Source organism: Odocoileus virginianus, chromosome 16, assembly GCF_023699985.2.
Source record: "Odocoileus virginianus isolate 20LAN1187 ecotype Illinois chromosome 16, Ovbor_1.2, whole genome shotgun sequence".
Taxonomy (NCBI): Eukaryota; Metazoa; Chordata; class Mammalia; order Artiodactyla; family Cervidae; genus Odocoileus; species Odocoileus virginianus.
Window position 1 is genome coordinate 33,715,530 of NC_069689.1, and position 22,367 is coordinate 33,737,896.

Consider the following 22,367-nt stretch of genomic DNA (forward strand, 5'->3'; position numbering starts at 1 on the left):
CGCTTTCACTGCCAAGGGTGAAGGTTCAGTTCCTGAAGTGGGGGAACTATGATCTTTCAAGCTCTGTGGCATGGCCAAATTAAAAAAAAAAAGAGTTGGCAACATTTAAACATTTTTTGCTTTCTGGTTGGATATAAGCACTCTTAGAACAGTGTGGGTTTAAGTACTGTGTTTTCCATCAGCTCACATTTATTGTACAGTATTTTAAGTGGTTTACATAAATTTTTAGTTGCTGAAATTCCCAAGAATATAAAATTTAATGCTTGAAAATAGCTTTGACATAACGTTAAAATATATCTTTTGGCCACTATTTTTATCCAGCTACCATATAACATACTATAAATTTTACTTTTTGTTTTTCTGTCTCCTTCATTAGATGAAAGTTTCATGAGGGCAGGAATTTCTGGCAGTTTTGTTCACTGCTGTCATTGTACTGTATGTTGTACTGTATGTAATATATGTATATTGTACTGCTGTCATTGTAGTTGCTCTGTAAATATTTGTTGAATGAGTGAATACCCAGAGTAATTTCAAAGTAGATATAAAAAAGTTATAATTTAAATGGATCTGCATGTTTCCCTGATAAATTACATTTGTTGTATCATTTTATATCCTTTACCAAGCATTTGTTCGCATAACACTGTAGGCAGTGAAGAACACTGAATGCTAATCATTAGACCACAAGGGAACTCCCTGATTTTTATAAGGGAGGAAATTGATTCTCAAAGTATATAGCTGATTAGTCTCAGGGTACCCCAAAAGTTATAGCACATATTGTAGATCTTTTATCTTGTTATTCTTAGTTCAGGAGTCTTTATTTCATCCTAGATGGGTTAACTCTGCATTGTTACAAAGAAAACGTTTCAAACTCACAATACTGTTTCAGTGGTGGATTCAGTTATTTAATAAAGATAGCTTAACCATTTTTTACCTTCTCTGATTTAGGAAATGTTTGCTTATATTATTAGGTATTATGAGTTTGTCAGTATTTTCATGTGTTGTGTGGGATTGGAGCACACAATGTCAGACCTTTATCTGTTAATCGCTAAAATAAAAAGAAAATACAGACTCAGTATTTCTCTATTTAAGGAAATAAAAAAAAGATTAGTGTATTGATCACCTGATAAAATACTATTTTTAAAATATTCTTAAATCTTTTGAATTTAAGAATTGTTGCTTGTGTAGTAGTACAATTTGTTGCTTATGTAGTAGTACAATCAACTGTTGCTGTAGGCTACAGCTACAGAGATGTTTTTCAATTTCAGAGCAATTGTGTGGCTACAAAACCGACGTGAGGCCACTGTGGAAAGAACAAGGACCACAAGTAGTGTGAGGCGAGATGATCCTGGAGAGTTCCGTGTTGGTCGTCTCAAGCATGAAAGAGTAAAAGTTCCACGTGGTGAATCACTGATGGAGTGGGCTGAGAATGTCATGCAAATACACGCAGATCGGAAATCAGTTCTTGAGGTACCACTATATAAATTTCTGTTAGTGTGCAGGAATGACAACTAGAGAGTCAATCTCTATTCTTCCACCGCATAAAAATACTACATTAGGGAAAAAAAAACAAACTGCATTAGATAGAACTATAGAGGGATTCCTCTGCCTTCTGGGCAAACGCCTCCTCCTCTGGCAGGGTATCTTTCATGAGAGGATGTCAGCTCACCTCCTCAGGGTCAGGATCTCATGGCTTAATGAGCAGCAAAGAATATCTTCACTCATGAAGTGGGAGAGTGCTTGGTCCGTTTGAAGGACACTGCTCATTTCTTAGCAAAACCTGAACCAGGTAATCGTATTCAAAAAGGATTCTGATACTCCAAATTTTACCTTTATATTAAGCTGTGCCACAAGATACCTGCTTTTTTGGAGCACATGTGTTTTGTATAATTGTTTAACTTAAATTGTGCTTGGTATTGTATCATGGGTTTTTATTTCTGTATTGAGAAATTTTATAGCAATCGGCAGTAGGAAATTGAGTATATTTACTGCAGAGATGTTATTGTGGGCATTGTTGATTATATTCCTTTTATATGAGAGACAAAGAAATACCTCTCCTGTCACAGATGTCAATCACCTGATTTATTTTTTGGATCACAGACTGTGGTAAATATGATATATCTCTAGAAAATTTATAAGGCTTATGACTTTCACTTTAAAATTTCTATGCCTGGGAATTCCCTGGCAGTCCAGTGGTTAGGAGTCCACACTTCCATTGCAGGGGACACAGGTTCAATCGCCATGCAGCTCAGTGAAAAAGAAGAAAGAAATTTCTGTGCCTTCATCTGTTCTTTTACCCATATATTCCTCTAATGTAGATAATTTTTAATTATTATTTTACTATGTACTATATATTTCTGTAAGCTGCCTCAAATTTTTGGAATACATAGACTGTGTATAAAAATCCTTAAAGTGATTGCTGGAAGTCAGAAATAAGTGAAAGTGTTTAGGTTTTAGTGTCACATAGACAGACACACAAACACACAGATCTGTATACCATCATTTCCCTCAAGCAAATGATATAACCTCTTTATCTAAAATTTGGTTTGCTCTGATGTGAAAAGGAGATGATGGTATATTTTGTAGGCTTGTTGTGAGAAGTAAATTGATGTATGAACAATGCTAACCACAGTGTTTGAATATGGAATAGTGTACAACAAATCAACTTTCTCTTTAGAAAAACTAAAAAACTGTTGTGTGGCTTATATTACTGCTATTTAAAAAATACATATTACAGTAGGACTGGATTTTGGCAAGAATGGGATCATTACAGAAATGATTTTTTTAAAGCTTGCTTTCCCTCGTAATTTATTTGTTCGTGTTTAGGTTGAATTTTTAGGAGAAGAAGGAACTGGTTTGGGGCCCACGTTAGAGTTCTATGCTCTGGTAGCAGCAGAGTTCCAGAGAACTGACTTGGGAGCTTGGCTTTGTGATGACAACTTTCCAGATGATGAATCTCGCCACGTAAGATTTATTTCCTATTTCATGATTTGATTTGTGATTAAGCTTTTAGAAAGTTAAAAATCAGATATGTTTTCAGAATATAAGCCAGGTTTTCTGACTCTGCTTTTATTACTGAATAACCTTGATATTATTAAAAGATAAAATTTAGTCAATAAAACGTATTTAATAAACTGTGATTATAGATACTATCTAGCACAGTTAATATGTTTATTGTTTATGGTTCTTTTGATTTTATTTGCATTTCTCCTTCTAAAAAAATCAGGTCGATCTTGGAGGTGGATTGAAACCTCCCGGATACTACGTGCAGAGATCATGTGGACTGTTTACGGCTCCATTTCCACAAGACAGTGATGAGCTTGAAAGGATCACAAAACTCTTTCATTTCCTTGGAATTTTCTTGGCCAAATGCATTCAAGACAATAGACTTGTGGACTTACCTATTTCCAAACCTTTCTTTAAACTTATGTGTATGGGGGACATTAAAAGTAATATGAGCAAACTGATTTATGAGTCACGAGGTGACAGAGACTTACACTGCACTGAAAGCCAGTCTGAAGCTTCTACAGAAGAAGGGCATGACTCACTCTCAGTAGGAAGCTTTGAGGAGGATTCAAAATCAGAATTCATTCTAGATCCCCCCAAACCAAAACCGCCGGCTTGGTTTAATGGAATTTTAACTTGGGAAGACTTTGAACTAGTAAACCCACACAGAGCCAGATTTTTAAAAGAAATTAAAGACCTTGCCATCAAGAGGCGCCAGATTTTAAGCAACAAAGGTCTTTCTGAAGACGAGAAGAACACAAAATTACAAGAACTAGTGCTGAAGAATCCATCAGGTTCTGGGCCTCCACTTAGCATAGAGGATTTAGGGTAAGTTTTATATATATATTAATTCACTTATACATATATATAAGCCTACTTCAGCCTAACGGATGAGTAAGGTCTAAAACTTTTGTCCCTTTGTCTTCAGTAATTTGCAATAAGCCTGGTCCCCAGTGACTGCATTAACTAACTCGGATACTGCAGATTTTTCATAAAATTCTATTAATTTGTATCCATGTAATTATTATATCCTTGTTACGTTTAACTGTGATTTTGGATTGATTGCAAGGCTTTGCTTTCCTTTTTTCCCTTCCTTCTTTTGATAATATTGAGAAGTTATGTTTAATATATTCAAGGTTTGATTTGAGGTGAGAATCACAACAGAGCATTAATAACTTAAGTAAAGCAACAGTTCCTGTTTTTTTTTTAAAAAATCTTATAAACATGTTGCTGCCATAATTCATTGCAGAAATCTTTAGTTCATTAATTTTGTGCCGTAAAGAGGAAGTGAAACATGGAAACATGAAAGGTGATGTTTCATGCGACCTCTGCAAAGGTTTGGTAACAGTTGTCCAGATAATTTTCCTGCACAGGGGTTTGCATTTTAAAAGGTCCCATATTTAACATCTAATCTGGTAGAGTGATTTTGCTATTGTTGAGTGTAGGGAAGGGATCGTGGTTTTGGCAGCAGTGTTTTAAAATTAAACACCACTGTTAGTTGAATGTTAATCTAATTCTTTTTTTTCTGCCCTCCCAGTTTAAATTTCCAGTTTTGCCCTTCCTCAAGAATATATGGTTTTACAGCTGTGGATCTCAAGCCAAGTGGTGAAGATGAGGTATAAATTTTGCTTTTAAAATGTTTGTAAATTCAGAAAAATCCTCTTAAAATATTCCTAGATATTAACAACTACCTTGACAAATTTTCCTTTGCAGATGATAACAATGGATAATGCAGAAGAATATGTGGATTTGATGTTTGACTTTTGCATGCATACGGGTATTCAGAAACAGATGGAAGCCTTCAGAGGTAATTTTTAAGCGTCTTTAGCTTAATCCCACTCCTTGTACTTTGAGACACTGAAATTAAGGTTCTGCTATGCTCAAAAATTAGACTATGCTAGTAATCTCTAGATTTGCCATCTAGTTTTTTGTCTTCCCAACAGTTAGGTCCTGCAGGGTACCCAGAACAGATTGAAGCATTTTCACGCTGTAGCATTCCCTAAGCTTCCCTTCATGAGTGATGAGGGGCCTACTTTGCCTTCTGTTTTTTTCCTTTGTAAGTGGATATAAGGTTGCATACATGATCAGGATGAATTAAACCATATTAGAACCTAAAGTCTTCAGGTAAAGAGTGAGGTAAACTATAGTGAACTGCTTATCACTTACTAGTTTTAAAAAGGAGAACTTAGCTTTGGCTGGCTTGTATGACATAAAGAACGGGTTGGGAAATTATCAGAATTTGGCTACTGACCATAGTGTTTGAATATTCTCTCTATATATACATCTGTGATACTAAGCAAAGATTTCTGTGCTTAAAACCCTAGCACAGTTTTTATTTCAAGCTACTTTAATTTGTATTTGCTTTTTCAAATATTTATATTTGTCTTCTGTCCATTTAGTTGAGCATTATGATTTGAAATTTGTGATTTTGAAATTGTAACTTGGAAACTCAGTTGTGTTTTGTTTTTTTGGTGTGTGTAACATGTAGATGGGTTTAATAAAGTTTTTCCAATGGAGAAATTAAGTTCCTTCAGCCATGAAGAGGTCCAAATGATTCTTTGTGGAAATCAGTCGCCATCCTGGGCGGCAGAGGATATTATCAATTATACTGAACCTAAGTTGGGTTATACACGTGACAGGTATGTGTGGGTTATTTCCTAAGATAAACAGATTGTTTATGTTTGTCTTAGAAAGGCAGGTTCTCTAAATGGCTCAGTGAATTATATGCATAAAATGAGAAAGCTGTTAAGTCTTACCATTATCAAGATGCATATTCATTGATAAGCCTGAGTTTATATAGAAAGTCACCTGAATCTTGGCTGATGTTAAGATTCCTTTACTCACTGTATTTTAACTGTTCATCATCTTAACAGTTGGGTCATTTATAAACCCTTAGGCTTTGTTGCTTTTATAGTAACCTTTATTTTTAAATGTTTTAAAACTTACAGAAAAGTTGAAGAATAGTTAAGAATTCTTATGTATTCTTTACCCAGCATCACCAGTACTTAACATTTTGCTGTACTTTTATATTATTTCTCTCTCTACACACACACATACTTTTTTTTCTGAACCATTTGAGGATATGATGCATATACCATCTACATTTACTCTGCAATGTATTAATGTACATTGTGAGATTTCTCTCACATACCCATAACTTGTTAGCAAATTCGTGATTCCATATTATTAGCTAATCCATGGTGTACATTCTAGCTTTGTTGATTATTCCAGTGATGTCTAATAGCACTCAATTCACTCCTATTTGCCTCATATCAGGAAATTATATTTAGTTTTGATTTATAAGTTTTCAAAGTAATTAAATGAAAAAGTATTATTATTTTAAAATTAAGTAACATTGTACATATAGCTTTTTTAAAGTAAACTTTTTATTGAAGTATAACAGAAAAGTACACAAATTGCATGTAGAGCCTGAAGAATTTTCACAGAATGGACACAACTGCATAATTGGTACCCAGAATGAGAAAAAACTCTGAAAGTCCCTGTCCCCATTTACTATTTCCTAGTCATTAAATCACTATTTCCACTGATTAGGTTTGCTTGCTTTTTGAACTTTAATAAATGAAATTATGCAGTATGTGTTCTCTGAGGTCTGGTTTCTTTATCATTATGAAATTCATTTGTGGCATATAGTGATCCTTTATTTCACTGTAACAGTTACAAACAGGGATTATTTCAGATCCCGTTGCTAGTGTAGCCATACTTGGACCAACTAAGCATGCTCATCCTGAGCTTTTCTGATTTGCTAGCTTTGTTGCATATTTGATTCCTACATGTCATTGGTATTTCTTACCTTTATAAGACAGCCTTTGAAGGATAATTTTTAAGTAGTTTGTATCAGCTCATTTCATACTTAACCCAAAGTCTCCAGGCAGTGTGGTTCTTCTTGACATGTGGATATTCGTTTTGAGGGGTTATCACTGGGCTTATAAAGTAGTGGGAGTATTTTTCATTTACATCAGCTATCAAATCACTGTCACTCTGTTTTTCTTCTTGTAGCCCTGGCTTCCTTAGGTTTGTGCGGGTTTTGTGCGGTATGTCTTCAGACGAGAGGAAAGCGTTTCTGCAGTTTACCACCGGTTGTTCAACTCTGCCCCCAGGGGGACTGGCTAACTTGCATCCCAGGCTCACAGTTGTACGCAAGGTACAAACTCTAGCTACTAGGCAATGTAAACCAAATTCAGTTACCTGAGGGTTGAAAGCAATGCATATTTAAAGTCATGGTCTTCTATTATTTTCAATTCTGTTTCTGTGTAGGTTGATGCTACTGATGCAAGCTACCCATCAGTGAATACATGTGTGCATTATCTAAAGTTGCCGGAATACTCTTCGGAGGAGATCATGAGAGAGCGTCTGCTAGCTGCTACAATGGAGAAAGGCTTTCATCTCAATTGAGCTTTGAAGTGCAATGTGAGACATCAGAGACTTAAAATTCTAGTGAAGCCTCTTGTGTTTGTTTGCAGAGAAGTATATGATCCTCCATGCTAATGACACTTGCCTTTTTTTCCACCATTAAGGCTTTAAGAACATGTGGAATAAGTTTGTTAGCTGCTAATGACAAAACAAATCCTTTAACTATCCAGCCAGCAAGTACATAGCACAGAACACTGTGTGTTGCTCCAAGGGCTCATGTGACTGGAATAAGGTGGTTCTACTTGACTGTTCCAAAGAGCAGCTTCTCAGATCTTCAGTGTTCACTGGTAAATTTCTAACAGTGTATTTGTGTAAAGTTTGTCATTTCATACTTCATACACTACAGTTGACAGTTGCCATCACTGAAACCTGTTTTGCTGGCTTTTAAGCTACTTGGTCAAAAATCCTGCTTCCTTAAAACATAGAGAGTTAATGAGCATCTCAAGCTTTTTCTTTTCCTCTTTAATGATGCCTGCACTCAGAGTATATCTAGTGTTCTCTCTTTTGTTTGGCATATAATCATACACAACCTTTTTATTTCTTTGAGGTGGGAGTATATTTTTATTTCCTAAATGCCATACTATAAAGATCAAATTCTTAAGTGTGTTTGTGCAGTTCAAAAATAAAAGATATATTAAGGGGGGGAGGAAAAAACACTGGTTTAGATGCAAGGCACACTTAAAGCAAGTTTTACTTTTGGTTGTATTTTCTTTGTATATTATAAACATTTATTTAACTTGTTGCAGTTTGAAGTAAAAAAAAATTTCCAAAATGTATGCTCAACAATAATCATTAAAATGTTTGCAGCGTACAAAACTGTGTCATGTGACTGTTTCACTGCAGCCATCAGACTAAGAGCTTAAATACTTGTCATTTTGAATCACTGACATTTCATTTTTTGAAATTACTACAGGAAGAAATGTTTTTTCTATGTAAATAAACTTTACTGAGACTGGAAAGCTAGCAGAAAACACACATCCACTTGCTTGTGATCCAACTCTTACGTTCTGTCTTAAAGTATTCTTCAGCTAAAAATAGCCATGTTTTTGTGTTAACTTTTTAGACACCAAATCTGCTACTTACCATTGTATTTTCAGTGATGTGTAAGTCTAAGATCCAAGAATAATTTTTGAATGTTGTGTTGGTGTGAAAAGAAACCACTGGGATAATGCTGTTTCCTCCTTTTTAAAAGAGGGGCTCTATTTCCATTTCCAAATTGTTTTGATTTATCATATCTATGCATTTAGGTAAAAGTAAAGTCACTAGGCCTGATTTAGCCAGATGGCTTTTATAGGAGTAAAAAGCATTTTTGGGAATCATCCATTATTTACCTGTTTAAAAGGTATGGTCCCTTTCTACATTAGAGATTTCTCCCAATGCAGTCAATCATTTGAGTAATGTTTCTGTTCTCTGCATGAGAATATTGTGACTGTGTAATCAGAGGCAGCATTTAAATAATTCACCTTATTGTTATCTTCACAGTTCTCTGTGAGAATAAAAATTAATAAAGCATAATAGCAATATTTAAATGTATGACCTATGTTTTAGTCCAAAAGCAGTAGTGGTGATTGTCTCAAAAAAAGTCATGGATGCATGACTAGAACTTTACATTAGCGGTAGAATTAAGATCCAGTTTATGTGTGTAGTATTGCCATTATTTAAGTCTCTAAAATATCTGTCAGTAGCCAACTTTTATCAAGACTAAGTCTAGTAAGTACATACGTGCTCAGTGGCTCAGTCATATCTTAACTCTTTGCAACCCCATGGACTGTAGCCCCCGTCCCACCTCCCCCTGCATCCCTGCCCCTCTGTGCATGGGATTCTCCAGGCAAGAATACTGGAGATGGTTGCCATTTCCTGCTTTACGGGATCTTCCCAACCCAGGAATTGAGCCCGTGTCTTCTGTGGCTTCTGCATTGGCAGGTGGATTCTTTACCACTAGCCACCTAGGAAGCCCCTAGTCTAGCACAGGGGTCAGCAAACTCTGGCCTGCCATTTGGTTTTGTGTGGGCCATGAACTAAATATGGTTTTGAATTCTTTAAGTGGTTGGAAAAAAATCAAAAGACTAATAATATGATGTGAAAATTTTATGAAATCCAGATTTCAGTGTCCATAAATAAACGGTTTTATTAGAACATAGCCATGCTGATTTATTTTTATATTATCTGGGGATCTTTCTGCATTACAATGGCAGAACTGAGTGGTTACAGTAGAGACCATATGGCCCACAAAGCCTTAAATACTCACTGTCTGGCCCTTTGCAGAAAAGGTTTGCTGAATCCTGGTCTAGCACATTGCTACAGCAGGTAAAATTGATGAGTCTTGTTATACATTGAGTAACTCTGAAATGCCAGGATTTCTGTAGAATGAAAAGTCCAAGGACAAGGTAAAGCTGCCCAGTCTGAGACATAAATTTCATGTGTGAAAATCATTAAGCTGGTAGTCACAGTTGAGCAAGAAACCTGAAATGAGATGACACAGGCTGTCACAGATGGAGAGTCACATTACAGTTCACTTTGTATGAGTCAAGTATTATGAGACATCTACTTGGGTCTCCACATGGAGTATTTTTTCCAGTGGTATCTACCTAGTATTTTTTTTTGTTGTTGTTCTCTCAAGGTACTAAAATCTGTGCCAACGTGTTATTTAAATGCTATTTTGGTATGACCCAAAAATTAATTTTATGCACTCCCTCGTTACTTCTGGTGTACCAGTTTCAGCAGTTACCTGAATGTGCTACTGATTAAGTGCCGATCAACTAGGACAGTGTTTTCCAACTAATGTCTCAGAAAGACCTCCAAAGCACTTTGATTTAGACTGGGCTTTCCCCAAACCTTGGTTTCTCGATGCATACCATTAACTGTTCTGGCAGGTCAGAAGCCTTTCCTCTGCCTTCCTGAACTGAATCCAGAACAAGATCTTTTGGAATTCATTATTGACTGATTGCCTTGGTCTTCATGGACACAAACTTTTGAAGTATATAAGTGAACTTTTATAAACAAAGAATTTTAACAAAATTCCTCCTACACATACATGAGAGAGTGAGAGATAAATTAATAGTGAATGAATTAGTACCTAGAGTGTCCATTTATGTCCTCTTTTGGAGGGTAGAGTGTTGTAGGTAAAGTAACTCTTGAATTCCATAGGATGGCACGATATCTTCATGTATCAAGACTGTATTTCTATTTCCTCCATTGTACCTGCCCTCCTACCCCTAACGTGCACATGAACATGCTTTTACCTAAGGCAGTTCTGCATCTTCTACTGTTGATGAAGCAGCAAAAGCATAATATAGAAAGATTTGGGAGGATCGGGGTATTGCTCTTCCTATAGTGGCTTAGCAGTTTTCTTTGCTTTAGGAGAAGGAGAAGGGGTTGAAGGAATAAGAGAGAGAGGGGTAGATTCACAGTAACCTGAACAGAGATTCTCTTGCATTCCAGTTTTAGGCTTTGAACTAAATTTCATTTACCAATAAATTTACTAATAAGATAAACCCTTTACAGTGTGGCACACAGGATAGTCAGTTCTGTGTGTGCTCAATCGCTCAGTTGTATCTGACTCTTTGCAGCTCCAAGGACTGTAGCCCACCAGGCTCCTCTGTCCATGGAATTATCCAGGCAAGAATACTGGAGCAGGTTGCTATTTCCTCCTCCAGGGGATCTTCTGACCTAGGGATTGAACCTGTGTCTTCCTGCATTGGCAGAATTCTTTACCACTGAACCACCTGGGAAGCCTTCAGGATAGCAGTAAGGGCTGTCTTAATGTTTGGCCACTCGTTATAGTAACATTCTTTATAGGGTTAATTACATGATGGCGTTGTAATTGTTAAGTACCTATAAAATATGTATTAGGCTTTTAGAAACCGGAAAGAATTTTTCACTAGGTACACACATTAGGTAAACTTTTGACTTTTTAAAGAAAAAGAGAGCATTCAGAAAACTATTATTCAAAGTGCTATTCACGTTCAAGTTAATTTTAACAGTTTATTGGCCAACGGAGAGCTCTCACATTTTCTTCCCACCCGGTGGTGCTATTCCTGAATTTATCTCTTTTCAAAGTCAAGCAGAAGCCAAAAAGTTTCCCTTAGTACTACTCAAAATGTAAACAAGTGAGGAAAAAAAAATGCTTATGGTTAGAAAATAAAACTTGTCTCTGTTTAGAGAAAATTTTTCTTTGTACATCATATTTTAAAATACACTTTTGTTTTCCATTTAGGAACTGTGGAAAACCCCTGTTTAAAAGTCTTTGGAAGGATAGCCTGTTTTGAGATGTTTGGTCTTCCAGGTTCTTGTGGGCTAGCGATGTTTAGAGGTACTCCATGGTATTCTCATTTCCTTTGAGTCGATGTTGTCTGGCAGAGCCTCTCTGTTTTCAGCTGTCTGACATCTTATCAAGAATTAGCAGAGGGGCAAGAATTCTTGCCCGATTTGTTTCCACAATGCAGCCATTTAATACCATCTCATCCAAAATGATGTGTACTTTATCCAAATTAAACATTATCTAGGGTTATTATTAAGGAAATTAGTTATAGAAATGTTAACATTCAGTAAATAACAATTTATGACTTGGAATTTTTCTAGTGTAAGTTAGTCTAAGCATGAAGTTTTTTTTTAACAAATTTCCTAAAATTAAAATTGGTGTTTATACTAGAAATTATTACCTTCATGTACACAGGTACACCTAGTTTCACCTTGGTTAGGCTAACTGGACAGTAGACATAGAAATGGAGCAGCTTTAGCTTTTAACCTTTTAGCCAGAGGGAGAGAAAATGTACTAAGAGCTGGAGAATAAAGCAAGTAAATTTTGGTAAGAGTGTGTGAACTGACCTCAAGAACAATATCTTCCCAGGCAGTAATAACAACAGTAGATAGCCATGACTTACTGAATACTCATTATGTTCCAGGCATTGTGTTGAGTGTTTTACATATATTATTTCAGTCTTCTCTTTGTTTCTGTGATGTATGTGCTAACATTATTCTCATTTTACACAGGAACAAACAGGTTTAGCCATTGTCCATGGTCACATGGCTAGTAATTGTAACTTTGGAATTTACACCCAAAGTTTTGGCTCAGCTGCTCTGCTTCCAGACTTCTCAGGAGAGGCCCAAGGCTGTATACAGCCTCACTCCACCCTCAAACTTCCACCCCAAAAAATGCCTTTTCAACACAGCACCCTTAGCATGAGACAGGCTAAAGAAAAAAAACAATCAGTAGGAGAAATGAATGAAGAAAAGCAAGGCAATGCTGACTTAATTCCCAAGGAGAAAAAAAATTCCAATTTTCAAGGGAGTACTTGTAAATGGAGTGTTCTAAAAATACTCATTTGAGAATTATGGAGCCACTTTAGCTTCCTGATGTTCCTGGTAGAAAGTCAGGACAGGGCATAGGGGAAGAAGAAAATATTGTTAGACTATGATATCTAGCTAATTTAAAGAGAGCCAAATTCTTCCCCCAGGAGCTCCTTCATTTGAGTACCTAACTTTTCCTTTGTGAAATTGAACTGGAAGAGAGAATTAAACTCTGAGGGTGATGACGGCAGTGGTTGAACATTTCTAAAGTCTACACTTTACTATCTTAGGTTTCCATTACCAAAGAGCAGGATCTTGGTCTGTTTAAAAAAAAAAACTGATGGATTATTTCAAATAGACAAACTTCATTCAACAGGGAGTGATTAAATGTACAAGGAGAGTTCATAATTAGTAAATCTTTGTAAAATGAGTCACTAGTAATTCCAGATGTTCAAGGCTATTGTACTTGTTTAGTGAAGTACATCTACAGAGAATGAGACAATCCTGTGAATGACTTTTAAGTTTCTATTAGGTTCTGTGTTAATACCTCATTAAGCTCTGTGAAAATAGTCCTTCCGCAGAATAAACTGTTTTTCAGGAGCCCATGGGAACTGTCCTTAAGTGACCCAGAAAAGAAAAAAAAAAGCTTTACTCTGTTATACCTATTAATAATGTCTTCCAATTAGATGGATGATTGCTTTACCATGGCCAACTTGGGATTGGAATATTAGGCCTTTGACTTAATCCTGTTCGCTGGACCCAGAAGCCAGAACTTAGAAGCCAGGAAGAACAGGAAGGCAGGAATGACAGTGAAGTATAAAAAAAGGCAGAAGCACAGGTGGCTGCATGAAAAAATGCCCTATAGAATCCCCTGTTGTATTTTTTTGGTGGCAAGGTGTTGTTTTTTTAATTATAGTTTACTGATGATGTGTTAATTACAGCTGTACAGCAAAGTGATTCAGTTATACATACACATTCATACATATGTATGTAACACCAATATTCTTTTTTAAATGTTCTTTTCCATAATGTTTTATCATAGGACACTCAATATAGTTCTCTGCTATATAGTAGGACCTTGTTATTTTAAGGCCTAGTGCCTTTGAAAATGTCAGTCCATCCAGGGTGATGCTCAGATAGAAAGAGATCTCATTTTAATGTAGTCTATTTGAATTGATGCAAACTACTCTGAAAGACTGCGCCATCTCTGGCAAGAAGATGTTCAGCAATTCAGATATCCCCTTGAACAATTAGCCCAATGTTTTGAAATTCAGATTAGAATATACTGCTGAATCTTATAAACCACCGACATCTTTACATTACAAGGTCAAGATCCTCCGGTAAGTTCTGCATTTCCCAACATGCTGGAAACATGAGTTGCTTAATGAGGTCATTCTGTACTGTGGGCATGTGATGGCCTGTCTATCTGACTATCTGGCTCAAACCCCTAATAATCATGCAAGTTTCTGGCACGCTACAGGGAAACCACAGACCAAATCCAATGTGAGGCAAAAGCCTGAAAGCTGATTTCCTCTTGGAATCATGTGACACCTTTAAAATAAGAATCCAGCTGTTTTTCATATCTTGATTTGGTTCATAAGCAACTTGTACACACTGGCAAAGCCAAGAGTAATGGCATTTGGGCTACTAGCCAGGTGAGCAGGGACCAAAAAAATGCCCTATATGCCAAGGCCCATGGCAATAAACAGGCAAACACACCTCAGCCCTGACATTTGGAATAGGAGGAAGCAAGAAAGGCATAGGCTGAAGCTCTATTAATGTGATGAGCTATAATGACTATTTTAAGAGGGTCCAACTTTCAGGTTATACTGAAATTATCGGACTTAAAAAATCCTTGAGGAAATTTGTTTCCTCTCATGGGCACCCTAAGGTTGGGGCTGACAGGAACTAAAAATAGCTTCTCAGAGAACAGATTCATAAAGCCGCATCTTTTCTCAACCCAGAAATCTAAGAGCCTTTCTGAATGCTGGGTAATGTGGATTGGATTTGAATACTGTAGGGCCCCAGTAATATTTGTGCCACTTGAAATCAATTTTTTAACTAAAGTGATTGAAATGTTTCCAGTTTATATATTGGAATTTTTGTCTCTGGATCATAAAACACTTCTTGAACAGAGTATTTTAATACCACCCTGGTGGTCTAGTTCTCCTTTAGGAAGAGAAAAACCGAGCAGCATACATTCAAAGAGGACCTCAAAAGCAATTTCAGTAAAGAACCTCGCCTAGAAACTAAACTTTCTGAGTCTATATTTTGCTCTCAGATCCCTTGTCTTCTTATTTTTCTTTCTTTCTTCTCTTTTTTTTAAAGATCATAGCTAAGCAAAGTTCTTTAAGTAGGGTGGGGGAAAAAAGTACTCATTTTTTTATACTTCAACTCAATTTCTCATATAATTATATTAAGTTGCAAAGGGCTAAGTTGTTCACATTTCCCACAGAAAATCAAATACTACTGTAAACAAGATTATCATCTTGAAGATTCTGCATAGTTTTGGATATATTCTCCCTGTAATAGTCTTCTGTTCACTTCTACGCTTTGTATGGTCTTTTGTTAATTAGGTCACTGAAAAGGGGTGTTGTCTTTTTTTGTTAAGTAGGTTTTCCATAAAGACCCACTCCTATTCTGAGAGCAACAAAGACATTTGTATAATTTTTTTTTTTTTAGTTTACATAGGCTTATGTAAAAGAATACATAGATCAAACTCAGAATTGGGGTCAATGAACCTGTCATTTCTTGTGGTTCCCCCCTGCCCCTGCCCAACTCTCTGTTAACAGCTTCTCATAACTTGCTTTCCACTGTCCCTAAGTAAACAGAACCAGCAGCGTGGAACCAAAGGAGTGGGGGTGAGGCAGAGGGACCTGGTGAGGAGGGAGAGGGGGAATAGTAGGGGTGAATATGGTATCTATAGGACTCAGGAACACATGTAAAGGAAACAGAGACGGTGAAAGCTAGGGAGAGCCAAAACAGTCTCGAAGGCAGAGCTGTTTAATTTGGAACTTTCATATCCCTTTCCCAGGTGAATGGCTTGGAACAGTCCCTTGGGGGCTGTTGCTAATTCTGAGACTAGCTACTCCTAACCTGACTGGAACTCATGCTGGAGAGACCCATGGCCCCCTCACCCCTCCAGGCCTGCCCTTCTCGAAGACTGGATTAGCTGCACAAATGCCCTTGGGCTCATGGGCCAGCTCTCTTCTCTTGCAGCTCTGCCTCCAGTGGACATAGTTTTAAAGTGGGGGGAAAAAGATGTTTAGAAGTCTCTGAGGTGAATTTCACTTTTGGAAAGCAAGCTCTTATTAAGACATTCAGGTACTCTCTTCAAAATGTTTCATGGTTTCCAACTCCTCCAACCAAACAAAGCCCAGTGTTCATCTAAAACTTCTCCTCTAATTCAGAAAACACCAAGACAACAAATGGTGACACTTTATGCAAGTTTTCTTAGAGACTAAATTGCTACTGTCTACTCCAGATGATTATGAATTTTCAAAAACTGTGTCAAATTTAATCTATCAAATTTATAGCCCTAGAATCAAAGGCCCTGGAAGCCCAGAGACCAACACCAGCCCTGTCGCAAAGCAGCACTATGGGTTAGCAATCCACAGAGCAGCTTTGGGGCAGAGCCGGTACCCATCCCTGAGCCTCAGCGTCCTCGTCTAAAAAGTGAGACTTAAACTGATGATTATATCGTTTTCTTCCAGCTCCAAAGTAGGCAAACCCTCTGACTCTAAAAGTAACCTTCAGGGACAAGAAGGCTAGTTTCTCCTTTCTGATAGTTTCAAGCCATTCCTGATGTAATCACATGCTTCACCATACCTCAAAAGAAATTCTTTTGTAATAACAATTAATTACTATAAACTTCTGAGAGACCATTTCAGTTCCTTTAGAAGCTGCCGCTTCAGTGTTGGATGACTTGCCTGGAGAATTTCTTTGGTCTTCTTGCCAATATTTCTGAAGCCCCAAGTTGAACAAGTACTTTTGTGATTTCTCATTAAGTCAGGCTGGAGTTATCTCCTATTTGGAGAAGCCCTATTCTGGTTTCTGGACCTCTAAAGGTATTTGGGATTTTAGGAAAGTAATGAAGGAACGACAGACACACTCCCCACTGGGACCTGACAGGGCCTGAGGGCAAATCTTGATAGTGTTGCTTACTGTTGACAGGGTCCCTTTGTTCCTCCTGGGGTACACCCTGCAACTAGCTGAGTCACAGTGCAGACAGGATGGAGGCCTTCCCTACTCCCCACCCTCAGTTGCAGTAAAGAAGGCATGTTCTATATCACCCATATTAGCTTTAAGGTTCTGGAATTAATTTTTCAGGTTTTTGGGCTTTAAGCACTTGTGAAATAAAAACATAAGTGTTCTTAAGATTTTTTTTTAAGATATTTTTGAATGAAGAACACGTTTCTGGATTCTAGACCTAGCCTGTATTTGTGGGCACAAGAATATAAATAGGGACCCCAGCCTATTCCTGACTTTTCCTCTCATGCGTGTGTGTGGAATACCCCTGTCCCCACCCCAGCCTCTCCATCATTCCTGCCCTCAGTCCTGGGTTATGAACGGGGGAGAGGCCTGTGGAGGCCTGGGCGGCAGGCACTGGGATGTCCAGGTACCCACTAAATTCTGAGGATCCAGGTAGCTCAAGGGTGGTCAAGGAGTGGATGGGGGACCCCGCAGGCTCTCGGTGAGTACCCTTATCCCACAGTGAGGAATGCTGCTGAGGAGAGCTAGAGGGGGGTCCCCTAAAGCACACGGCCCAGGAAGGGGACCCTGGCTGTCCAGGTCCAAAGACGGCACTGCTGCATTCCACTCTAGCCCAAATAAACAAAGTGTTTAAGCCTCTTCAAAGGCCCCATATACCAAAAGGGGTGTCAAGGTTTTCGGTGCCTTCATACACGGCAGGTGTGCCCCGAGCTGGGGAGGAACCAGACTTCTCCCACACAGCGCAGTTCATTGGTGCCACCCTCTGACTATTTAGCAGAAGGGGGCTCGAACTGCTCCTTTGAATTATGACTTGTCTGGAGAGTTCAGCAAACCTGGGCCTCTGGAGCTGAACACATTTTAAGAGGCTCCTCAGTTGGTTCCTAAGAACTATCTTGATTCGTGGAATTTGAAGTCTTTAATCAGTCTACCAAAGTATCAGGTAGGGCAAACTTTCCTGAGAGAAGCCCTCAGGCACCAACCAGCCCCACAGGTGGAGTGGAATGTGAAGAGGGTCCAGGAGCTGCTGCGGTGCGACACGAAGGATTTAGGTCACTGTCCGTGCCTGGCCCCTGGGGTGCAGGCTGTCCTACCCGACACTACTCTGCAACAGAGAGTTCCCACTCAGTAGAAGGGTTTTCACCAAGCCAGAATCTCTGTCCTGATTTCTGGAGCTTAGGTCATTTCTTTTTAACATTCCATCTGCCTTGTTCTATGACGTTAGTCTTACCAGAAGTAGAACAAGCCTGTACTAGGGAGATATGTAAATGGTACTCTGAATTTCCCAGTGTCTAACCCTGCAGGCTCTGGAAAACCACCCCGTCCTTTAAAAGCTACAGGGTGGTAATGTCTCTGGAGAGAGACTGTGAGTAAAGAGCTTCTTGGGAATTCTGTGAGGTTAAATCATGTCTGTACCCGTAGGGACTGACACGAAGGGCTTTCCTAATCTAAGCAAACACAAAGGTCATGACCTGTTCCGGGTAGCTGGCTCCAGGTTGCAACTGGGTTACCTGCTGGTTCAACGTCTCAAGGCCCAAGGAAGCTACTTTCCGGGCACAATGTTGGTTGCTCTGGCAGGTTCCCAGGTACAATGCAGGCTGTCTCTGGGCAGCACCTCTAAAGGGCTCCCTTGTCTTCCCGTTAAACACTTGTGTGGAGAAGTCTTCCCTGGAGGTCTTTGATGTGACAGTTTAAAGAGAACTATGTATGAGGCAGAGTAGAGTTGTGGGTTTGTAATGTGACTTTTTTTCAGATGGCTGAGGGTAGAAACCCTTTAAGAAGGTCAATAGAAGACTGGTGCCCCTGCCCTTGCCAGCTGTCATGCTTTTAGACCATGGGAGGGACCATGTGAACTTCACCTCAAGTACAGACATACACTTCCAGATCTGCAGACTTAGTTCCCTTCTCTAAGTGAGGAAAAATTCCTAATCTGTCAAATGGATGTGCCTAAGTAACTGCTGAGGGAGAGTAAATAGGTTAAGTAGGTCAGAGCGGAAGAGAAGGCAAAAATGAAGCGAACTAAAATGATGGGAAGAGACAGAAATTGTGTGCTTTAGTGTGAAAATTAAATGCAAACAAGAATGCTGGAGCTCATTACACTGACCTATACTATACACTAGACAGATACAAAGACAAACCCATCTCTACTTCTAATAAACACCCAGTCAATATATAAGACACATCAACACAATGAGTCCAACTAGAGTACACACCCTACTACATCTGACTCACTTGAGTTCTTAGTATCTAGACTTGAAAGACTCTCCCATCCTGCTCTAGGTGTAAGGCAACGCAGCTCAGTTACCAGAGTCATGGCAACATCAAACACTAAAGCTGAGAGGGTGTTAAAGCTCTTCCAGTATAATCCCATCATTCTGAGATGAGGAGTTTATGTGTTTTGTCTGATACACACACCCAATTGGTGGCAGGACTGAAAGCAGAACCTGAGTGTCTGTATTTCTGGCAAAATATCTATTAAATGCTTTTGCTAACTTAATGTGCGTGCATGCTAAGTTGCTTCAGTCATGTCTGACTCTTTGTGATGCTATGAACTGTAGCCCACTAGGCTCCTCTGTCCATGGGATTCTCCAGGCAAGAATACTGGTGTGCACTGCCATGCCCTCCTCCAGGGGATCTTCCCAAGCCAGGGATCAAACCTGTGTCTCTCAAGTCTCCTGCATTGGCGGGTGAATTCTTTACCACCAGTGCCATGACTTCTTAAATCAAAAGGCATTTTTATTTTGAATTGAGATTTATTTTGAATTGCTTTAAAAGATTTTGTTAAAATGGAATATTACATGCTGAATAAAAATACACCCTAGTATGCAGCCTGGTCTTGGGTCTCCTAGGTCAAAAGGACCACAGATTGAGGTCACTCACCACTAGAGGGCACTCTAGTGGTTAACTTACAGAGGCTTCCAAACACAGCCTGCAAATGAACTTGATCAACATGCCAATTTCTATCAAGAATAAAAGGTAAATGGCCATTTCCCCAAATATACTGACATACTGGTGCTGGACATAGGTTTCTAATCTGTGTGTGTGTGTCTGTGTGTATACACACACACAAATACAGGTATGTATATATGTGTGTGTATATATGTATATATGGGCTTCCCTGGTGGCTTAGACGATAAAGAATCTACCTGCAATGGGGGAGACCTGAGTTCAGTCCCTGAGTGGGGAAGATCCCCTGGAAGATGGCATGGCAACCCACTCCAGTATTCTTTCCTGGAAAACCGCATGGACAGAGGAGCCTGGCGGGCTACAGTCTATGTAGAGTTGGACACAACTGAGTGACTAAGCACAGCACATGTGTATATATACATACACAACTGCTATAATTAATATATATTTATTATAATTAATGTTACTATTTTAGATTCAAGCCTAATGTTCTCTCAAAGAACTATTCTATTTATTGCTTTCAAGTGGTTAGTGGATTTCTTAAGTAAAAATTAAAAGACAACTTGCTTCCAGAGCACTCACACAGAGCTCGGTGGGCTCCTGCCAAAATCAGCAGTACTCTAAGCAAATCATGCTGCTCTTGGGCCCCTTGGATACTTTGATTTAAAAGGGAGAAGAGAAGAAAAGGAGAACTTCCTCTGCTATAAAAGGAAATGAACACAAGCCAGGCAATTTCTTTAACCTTCCAGTTTATCATTCCTGGAAGCCTTCTTGATCATGTGGGGAATTTCTGGAGATTTATACCTGGAGCCATGAAAATCCATTCTCTGTAGGAGGATCAAGCCCTTTCTGGCTGTTTTATTTGAATTCTGAAAAAGTCTATTCCATATATGTAAGTTAGATTAATATATAACAGTGATCATTAAACACCATCACCACATTGCCCTGTATGAAAAATACAAGAATTGTTGTGAAAAAGGGTAGAGAGTTTCTGCAAATCACCCATACCTCTATGTCTTGTCAGAGCTATTGATGGTGAGCCTTCCGGATACTGGATTCCCAGCGCTTGGCACTTACCTGATTGGGACTAGCCTGTCCTTTGCCAACTAGTGTGGAAAACTTGGCTCACAGCACTGAAAAAGGATACATCTAGTTCACTCTGGAAAAGAGAAAAGAGTCCAAGGATGAGAAAGAGACACCGGGACACAATGCAGAGACCTGTCACTTAGCAGAGACAGTGCCTGCTCTGGCCGCCAGCCTGGAAGCAGCGGGGAGAGGCTGCTCTATAAGCAGGAGCTGGAGCACGTGGAGGCCCTGAGTTTGGGATGGTGATTTGAAAAAAGAAATAGGCTGCCATTTGGAGGACATTTATAGGCCAGAACAATTCACTTTTAGAGTGTAGAGGGAATAAACTAATTCAACCTTTATAGAACATAGATAATTTGATATGTATATCAAAAAATGTAATAATGTTGCACACCAGTTTGAATCCATCAGTCTTACTTCTAGAAGTTTATCCTAAGGAAACAATTAGATAATGGCACCGTGACGTGTGCTAGGATATTCAGGGTAATGTTATTTATTGTAGCAAATTACTGAAAACAAGCTAGGTGTCTATCAAAGGAAGGACTAGTTAATAAACTATGGCAAATCCACAAATGATGACACAAATACATAAGTCCTGCCTCTTTTGAAGCTAACTGGGCTGGCTCTGTAGTGAAACGTGATGCTAAGATGCTTCTTTCAACCCAGACAGCATGAGACTGATCTCCAAATTTAAGATCTGGAAACTCCGAAGATTAAAAATAGACCAAGAAAGAAAGTTTAAAACTCACAAACCTAAAAATAAATCTTAGATGACAAGGCATTCTCCAGGAGTGGGATGGATTTTCTTTTATTTCCCATGGTACTCTTCTCTCTCCTCCTTCTCTTCTTTTTGCTACTGTCATCCTAAACCGGGTCATCCCTTAGTACTATCCAAGTCCTGTATAATCAACTGGCTTAAATTAAATTCTAATCTTCACTTCTGTGGTTTATGTGGTCACTGACTCTCTCCCAAAAATAACAGCTATCATTCAGCCACCTGCTATTTATTCTCAGTTACTGAATATCATAATTTTACAAACCTTAGCAATGATAGTGCTTGGACCCACTCTTCATTCTCCCAGGTTTAAAACATTGCTATTTTGGGAAATTATATTCTACTTGATAGGTGTTCTCTTAAAGTGGCTAACCATGGCCAGCTCTGAATCACAGACCCTGACTTGGAACCAGTCTGTCTTAACAGAGTGGTCGTCAAGAGATAAGCATCTCTTTCAGCTCTGGAGGGCACCAATGCCTTCCTAGCTGGATGCACCACCATGTCACAGGCCACTCAGCTGCTTCCCAGCTCCAGCTGTTGAATTAGGAAATGGCTGACAGCAAGCCTCATGCATTAGGACAGCGGCTCTCAAACTGAAGCAGGCATCAGAATCACCTGGAAGGCTTGTTAAAACACAATTTGCAGCACCTCAACCCAGACTGATTCA

General features: G+C 38.7%; 2 protein-coding genes across 11 annotated transcripts in view; one reads left to right on the forward strand and one right to left on the reverse strand.

Annotated features, from left to right (window-relative positions):
- Positions 1–8,062, forward strand: part of HECTD1 (HECT domain E3 ubiquitin protein ligase 1) — a 73,389-nt gene extending 65,327 nt beyond the window's left edge. For all 5 annotated transcript variants that reach the window (XM_020876784.2, XM_020876788.2, XM_020876786.2 and 2 more), the window contains 8 exons: positions 1,266–1,467; positions 2,824–2,961; positions 3,224–3,831; positions 4,541–4,619; positions 4,717–4,810; positions 5,492–5,642; positions 7,021–7,165; positions 7,279–8,062. In XM_020876784.2, the coding sequence (XP_020732443.1) occupies positions 1,266–1,467; positions 2,824–2,961; positions 3,224–3,831; positions 4,541–4,619; positions 4,717–4,810; positions 5,492–5,642; positions 7,021–7,165; positions 7,279–7,416 (1,555 nt within the window). In that variant the 3' untranslated portion in view covers positions 7,417–8,062. The remainder of the gene's footprint in view (positions 1–1,265; positions 1,468–2,823; positions 2,962–3,223; positions 3,832–4,540; positions 4,620–4,716; positions 4,811–5,491; positions 5,643–7,020; positions 7,166–7,278) is intronic.
- AP4S1 (adaptor related protein complex 4 subunit sigma 1) overlaps positions 1–22,367 on the reverse strand; it is a 71,006-nt gene that overhangs the window by 17,190 nt on the left and 31,449 nt on the right. For 2 of the 6 annotated variants that reach the window (XM_020876803.2, XM_020876804.2), the window contains exon 5: positions 9,537–9,897. In XM_020876803.2, the coding sequence (XP_020732462.2) occupies positions 9,733–9,897 (165 nt within the window). In that variant the 3' untranslated portion in view covers positions 9,537–9,732. Of the gene's footprint in view, positions 1–9,536; positions 9,898–11,404; positions 11,936–20,916; positions 20,999–21,043; positions 21,154–22,367 lie in introns of those variants that run through there. The other 4 variants (XM_070478063.1, XM_020876805.2, XM_070478064.1 and 1 more) reach the window with 4 other exon arrangements.